The sequence below is a fragment of the Rhinolophus hipposideros genome, assembly GCF_964194185.1.
Source record: "Rhinolophus hipposideros genome assembly, chromosome: 6".
NCBI lineage: Eukaryota > Metazoa > Chordata > Mammalia > Chiroptera > Rhinolophidae > Rhinolophus > Rhinolophus hipposideros.
Window position 1 is genome coordinate 51,602,635 of NC_138052.1, and position 7,379 is coordinate 51,610,013.

General features: G+C 53.5%; 1 protein-coding gene across 1 annotated transcript; it reads right to left on the minus strand.

The window, feature by feature from the left end:
- Window positions 1–2,518: 2,518 nt before the first annotated feature.
- EVX2 (even-skipped homeobox 2) lies at window positions 2,519–6,168 on the minus strand (the record flags this gene model as incomplete). Its single annotated transcript, XM_081050755.1, has 3 exons — window positions 2,519–3,247; window positions 4,551–4,822; window positions 5,742–6,168. The coding sequence occupies 3 exons, from the start codon at window positions 6,166–6,168 to the stop codon at window positions 2,519–2,521; spliced, it is 1,428 nt and encodes a 475-aa protein (XP_080906881.1).
- Window positions 6,169–7,379: the final 1,211 nt, after the last annotated feature.

Here is a 7,379-nt window from a genome sequence, read left to right on the forward strand (position 1 = left end):
CAGCAATATTTAAAGCACAAAGACTTTATTTACAGTTTTTATTTTAATATAATAACCAGATCCAATGGACCTAACATAAGATGAATTTGTTAATTTTACCAACCAGCGTTCTCATCAATCATATATATATTTTGGGGGAAATGTAAACATTATTGCCTAAAGTACCTTATATACATCTAATAGCTGATCGTAAGAAAGGACTTGAACAATCTACAAAGGTAAAGCTGATAAAGGGTACCATATTTTGGCTTATTTTACTTAGCCTTAAATTATATATTAATATTTTAATGTAAACTCAGTAAGAGCTGGTATAATCAATATTTAACATAAGTAGTCTTATCTCTTTAAAGAAAGAGAAAACAAAAGTTGAGCTTTAGATCATTGCTGTTTCATTGAGAAGTTCTCTAATATTTTATGGGAATATTTTAATAGACCCCAGGAGGAAATGCTGTTTCTCCTTGAAACATTTTCCATTTAATGAAAATAATAATTTCTCCTGTAAAGTGAATTATTTCAAAAATTTCCTGAAAACCTATTTTTAGAACATGAATTTTTAAATCCAGTGTCTTTAAAATAACAAAAATATGTCAGAACACAAATTTGGAATAAATCACAGAAAATAGTGCCAATGGGTGTATATGGACGTGTGCGCGTTTCTTACATATGTATGTGTTTAAGAGAACATATATATGTATATACATACATATATTCACACACACATACAGGAATATGTAGGTAGCACACCTACATTTTAACACACACCCACTTCACTGGGTCTAAACATGCACTAGCAAGTTATTTTAGGGCTTCAACTCTTCAGAAAATCTCATTATGTGAGGAGCGAAGTGGCTCTGCGGGGAGCATTATGGAAATATCTGGGCTTGATTTAATGAGGCTGTTCACATTGGTGGAATATCAACTTAACAGAGAAAAGTCTACCCAGGGCGTCCAAGTTACCAAAATGAAAATTGGCAATTGAGATGATAAGAACGTGGCTTTCTTCTGCGAAATCACTTCAGGTAACAGAAATAACATTAAATAACATACATTCTATGCACCAAGAACAATGTTTTATGTACCGAGTCTCTTATCCGTCTCTCCTAATGACTTCCCTTAGCGGGTTGTTAGTACTTGACAGCAGGTCTCCGTGCGGGGAACTTTTCTCCAATTCCACATTCAAAGGAGGTCCATCAGAGAGCATGATTGGCAATTTTCGTCATAATCTGCACATTATTAGCATCAAAATTGACATAGCAGTTAACACTGGTGGGTTTTGATGTGCCTTTCTTCAAGTTCAAGGAAACCCCTCCAGTAGCTGGGGTTGGCAGAGCCGGTCTCAACAACCCAGCGGTGGCTTTGCAGAGGCGAAGGCGCAGTAGACATGCGTGAGAAATATGCCAAGATCCATTTCACCAGAGGAATAGGAAAGCGAGGAGGGAAAGAAGTGAGCAGAATCGAGTTCGAACTCAGAAAGTGTCTAAGGAAATGCTTCAGGACAATAGCAGGTATCTAGAGATTCAAGTATTTCCCAGATGGAGTGGAACCCGGTAGTGGAAACACTGAGCTGAAAACGCTTCCGCAAATAACTCCAACGATCTGTTCATCTTGCCCTCCCCTTCCCTTCGTTTCCCTTTCCTTTCCTGGCCAGCTTGTGGCAACCTCGTTAGCCATCACATTTTGCATAAAATATACAAGACGCCTCCATCCCAAACCCAAAATCGAGAACGGTGGTGGGCCAAGAGAGAGGAGGCGCGACGAACACCCAGTCCCGCCTCCGCTTTGTCCTTCCCAGGGAAGGCGGCCACACACCCACCGGCCTCGCGCCCGCACGCGGTAAACAATCCCAGAAACACACCCGCAGCAGCCCGCGCTCTCCATCCGCCCTCTTGGCCTTCTCCTCAGACCTCCATTCCTCCGCTCTCCTCGGACAGGGCCCCAAACAAGCTCACGCTGAGAAAAAAATTGCCACCTCCCCTCACCCTCGTTTAAAGAAAAGGTGGAAGAAAAGGAGCAGCATCAGGAACCTCGGGGGTGACTTTCCCTCCCGCACAAAGCACTAGCCCTTCTCTCTTTGTTGTGGATCTCGGTTGCTTCTGGCCACGTGGTTCAGAGGAGTAACCCGGCCCTGAGGGTTTACAGCCAGGGCCCCAGACTCCAAAAGAGTGATTTGGGGCGACAGGGTTGTCTTCGGAGAGACTAAGAGCTCAGGACAGAGGCAGGAAGCAGGGACTGGACGGCGGGAAACATACTTAGAGAAGGGGAGGCGGGTGGGTAGCAAATACAAAAATAGAAATAATTTGGGGGGACGTCCGCCGGGCTTTCGCGCCAGCTTTCTCCCGCCCCCCAATGCGGACAGGTTCCCTTCGGCCTCTCGCGCCCGGGGCGCCCCCTGGCGGCAGCTTTAGCAGCGGGCAGCGCGCAGAGGGCACGTGGGCACACAAAGGGCGCGCGGGGCGCTCCGGGGACTCCCCGGCACACTCCGAACGGTGGGCACGGCCCCCTGGCGGCGGCGACGTAGTTATCTGGTGAGCGGCGCCTCGTCCCTCTGGTCAGGCGGGCTCACGGCGGTCTTGCTAAGCACAGCGGCTGAGTAGGGCAGGAAGCCGCTCTCTGAGCGCGGCGCCGCGGCGCTACAGCCGAAGTCTGAGCCCCCGGCGGACCCCGCGCCGCCGCCGCCACCCCCGCCGCCCCCACCGCCCCCACCGCCCCCGCGAGACCCCAGGGCCGCAGCGGCTGCTGCTGCGGCCGCGGCCGCAGATTGACTGCTGTGACAACTGAGGCACGAGCAGGGCGCGGAGCCGCCGCTGGGGGGCGCCCCGGCGGCCGCGGCGGAAGAGGCCGCAGCCGCCGCAGCTGCTGCAGCGGCGGCGGCCGAGGCCGCGCTGTTGAGCCCTGCGGCGGCCGCAGGCGTCTGGTAGAGGCCGGGGTGGCGGAAGCTGCACAGTAGCTCCGGCCGCGAGTAAGGGTGCGAGAGGGCGCGGAAGGTGTCCAGAGGACGGATGGAAGTGGCGAAGGGCGAAGAGGCCGCGGCCGCTGCTCCGGAGGCCGCAGCGGCCGCGGCCGCAGCAGTGACGCCCACGTGCGGGTAGTAGTGCAGGGGCACGTGCGAGTGGAAGGGGTAGGGCAGGCTTCCGGTGGCGGCCGCGTGCGTCATCATGTAGGTGTAGAAGCTGGGGTCTGCCGGGTGCGGCCACGACATGGCCAGGCGCTGCCGTTTGTCCTTCATGCGCCGGTTCTGGAACCACACCTGCGGGGAGAGCCGCGCGGGTGCCCCGAGTTAGGAAGGGCCAAGAGGCTGTGGCCCGCGCCCCGAGCCTCCACGTCCCTCCCGGACCTCTGGAAGACCTGGCCTACTCCCCTCGAGCGGGCCCAACGCCCATTCCCCTCTGCCCTCCCCGCCGGCACAGTGTGGGCACAGCACACCCTTCTCGTCGAGGAGAGTCTTCTCCCCTGTGTCCCACTGCTGCGGCCGCTAGGGCTTCTGCTCCCTTACTTTGTGCAGCGTTTCTTCGTCCCAACCCAACCTTTCCCCTCCTTCCCGCCACCCACCGGTATCCGGCCTTGCTGAGTGCCGGTTTCTCAATCCCAGGATTTGCACAGGGAGTCTAGGCCGCCTTTGAAGAGAAGCCGCGGCGGCAGCTTTTATAAAAGGTCACCGCGCTAGGTGTTGCTTCTCTGAGCTGCAAGGACCTGCTCCGAGGAACACGGGTCCGATTGTGATATTGAAGGGATGATTTTGTTGAAATCATTGGCCTCAAATGAGAGGCGGAAGTTACATCCTCTTAAATTGGGTAGGGGACTTTTCTACTCCTCTCAACCCAGTATCTAACGAAGGCGTCATTCGTCACAACTCTAAATTAAAGAAAGCCTGAACAAACCGAAGGGAGACTTCCACACCCTTCCCCTATCCCATGGAGTTTCCTCTTTTCTTTTTCTAGAGTGTCGGATTCTCCGTAAAGTGTTCACCAAGTCGCCCAACGTCCCATCTCTCCCTCCCGGACGTATAATAAAATGAATTGCCTAAAAATATATAAATAAGGACAATTTCGATGCGTTCCCACCCACCACCACCCCCCCAGGTTGCCCTTTTCCCGTTGCCGAGGAGAAAAATGCTTAGGAAACTACTATCTCAACCCAATATATTTTAAAAATACAGTATCCTTTTCTTCGTGTTGTAACGATTTATGTGAAAATAAATCTCCAAGATCAAGAGCAAATGAAAAGTTTCACGTCTGGTTCGCACCAGAGGAACAAAGACCAGCTGGCTCTGCCGCCAAGGGGAAAATGGGGCCTTGGATATGGGTTAGGGGCACCTGGGCACAGGCTAGTGTTTGCTGCATTGGCACCACCATTCCGGGACCTTCCCAGGTCAGCGAGGCCGGCCAACTCTTCGGATTTGGCAGCTGAGAAATAAATATGCCAATTCCTTCGGTGTCTCTCCCCTGCGGGTTTTCAGGCCCCAGCTAAATCTAGCCACCCAGAAAGGAGAAACAAAAATCAACCCAGACACCCCTAGGGAGGCTAGAACAGGCGCGCGCTGGAATCGATACCTTGATGGTGGTTTCGGGCAGGTTGAGCGCAGCCGCCAGCTCGCACCGGCGGGGCCGCGATACGTAGTTCTCCCGGTAGAACTCCTTCTCCAGGCGCGCTATCTGTTCGCGGGTGAACGCGGTACGGTAGCGCCGCACCTGATCCGCGCCAGAGCCGGAGCCGCCCAGCGCCGCGCCCCCGCCGCCGCTGCCGCCGCCTCCATGCAGGCTGCCGAGGCCAGAGCCCGAAGCAGACGTCGTGGTGCCAGCGGCTGAACCGCTCTCCGCGTACCCTGGCAAACAAACGGCCGACAGCGCATGAGTCACTGTAGGGCCGAGATCCCCGCTCTGGGGCTGCGCGCGGATGGGGGAAGCCGGGCGAGGAAGGCGAGGCATTGCCTGAATTGATGGGGTCTGTCATGCTTACAAATTGCTGCCGTTAATGAAATCAATAAAGTTTGGAGAGCACTTCATAAGCAAATAATAGAAACTCAATTAGGGTGGTTTTTAAAAAATAGTAATTGTAAAATTTCAACTCTGGAGGAGAATTGACCCAGGGAAAATGCCTACATCTAGGCACAGTTGGGGAAGTACTGGGTTTGCCATGGTCTGGAGCCCACAGAGCAGCCCGCTTTCTGTACGGCCTCTAACCTTTCTTTGACAGTCTTTTGGGTTTGTTTAAAATTTTAAGATTCGAAAGCCAGCGACTGCTCAAACCCGAACCACTAGGGAGTGGACTCTACTTTTCAACTTTCTCCCGCTGACCCAAGCAGGTCTCCCAAAGGCACCGGGAGAGGCTCCCTCCGACTTACTCAGAGTGACCCCTCCACTCGGCCTTGGGGGCTCAGAGGCAGCGGAGTTTAGAGCAGCTGCCTGGGGCACTCTTCCCCCAGCGCGACTCAGCGGCTGGCTAGAGGCCGGTCGGCTCGCACCGGCTTTCAGAGCTGCTCGCAGAAACATTTTCTCGGACTCGGGAGCGAGGGGCAGGCCGGCGGGCGGGCCTGGAGCCCCAGGCCTGCGCCTGTCTGGGAAACTCAAAGATCAGAGCTAGAGAGCACAGTCCCCCGCATGCTTCCTGCCCCTCCAGAGCCAGCTCCTTGCAACTTGCTGGCGGAGGGTGGGAGAGGGGCAAAAGCACCGGGAACGGCCGGCAGCGGCCTCAGAGGAACAGGGAGGAGGGACTGGAGAGCGCGGCGCGGGCGGCTCGGTTACCTTTGCCATTGTTTTCCTTGAGCGGCGCGGCGCCGAGGCCGCCGGGGGAACGCAGCGCCGAGCAGCCCACCTCCACGTCGCTGCTCATGTCCGCCTCTGGGGCCGCCTCTGAATAATGACCCGGCTTTTTGCGGCCCTCCGCCGCAGAAGCGATTTCGGAGGAGACGGTGCTTTCGCTGCCCGGGTGCTGCAGGTTGAACAAAGTGTCTATTTCGAATTTGCCCTTGGCTGGGAGGTCTCCCAGAGCGCTGTGCAGGGGGGCGGACGGCAGGCGCGGGCTGAGGCGAGCCGGGTGCTGCGAATTTTCCAGGGCCTCGAGTACAGCATTGCCAGACGAGTCGGACAAATTGGAGAACCTCTTGCCGGCGGTGGGGCTGTGCAGCCCTCTCTCCATCAGAATCATCTCTTTTCTTATTCTTTCCATCATCTCAGCTTTCTAAAAAATGTCACAGTGGCCAGGCTGTCCCGTCCTAATGATGGGCTGCGCCTAGGGCTAATTCTCATTCAGCCCCAGCGAGCGCCTCTAAATATTATTATCTCTTTTGGAGGGAGGCGGAAAAATTGTGGGATGCCAGAGCGAGGGAATGACTGGTCAAAATGACCCATACATCCTTCCGAGCCCGAGATGTCATTCATCAAAAAGTAGCGCTCGCTCGTCATTAAGGTACGAATGACGCCGTTCGAATAATCATTTATTGTAACAGGTTTATAAGCAAATAAATACACGCTCCTGTCAGTGGGTAATGAAGGCGGCTTCGGAGCAGACAAATAGATCCAGGTAGGAGGCGAGAAGAGACAAGAAGTGAGGAGGAAGGCTCCGATCCTTTGCCCGCTCAGAGCCGGTTCTGCTCGCCCGGGGGTTTGGCCTCGGGGGTGAAATTGACAGTCTGATTAATAGAGCGCTCCGCGGCACATTTCCCCCTTCATTTAGGGGCATCATTACGCTCTCAGTTTGCTGGGTTGCCCCTTAGGTCCTAATCATACAGCGCCTTCCTCATTTTTCCTCGGACACAGATACGTGTTAAATAATAGATAATGCTTTGATTTTCCAGAGTAGATCGTCGGGAAGGTTTTTTTTAAAAAAAACATTTACAAGCGGGAGGGGGGTGAGGGGGAACAAGGGGGAGGATGTAGGAAGAGTTGCGTAAGGAGAAGACCTTGCGCTCCTGTCTAGATTACTTATCTTTTGAATTTCAGAACCAAGTGTGTATTTTATTTAACAAATAGGACGCCGATTTCTCTCTCTCCCCCACTTCTTCGCCTCAGCCTGGCTGTTCCCACCTCTGGGGGGGGGGGAGAGAGAGAGAGAGAGAGAGAGAGAGAGAGAGAGAGAGAGAGAGAGAGAGAGAGAGATCTCGTAGACTTTTGAAAGCAGTTTACTACTACGTGGCTGGGGAGGTGTGTTAGGCCCGCGCCTCCAAACGGAAATCATTAGGTCCTCCCTGATTTTTTAACACCGTTTGCAGAGTGAGTTCTGAACTGGAAGTCCCGGGTTTTTTACTTTTATAATCTTGCTGATGGATAGCCTTCTCGCCTACGCATTTTCCCTGGGGGAAATGAACTCTGCTGGACGATTTCATAGCAGAATTCGACAGCTAACTTTAAACACAGACGCGATTTACAGCACCATATGGGCCG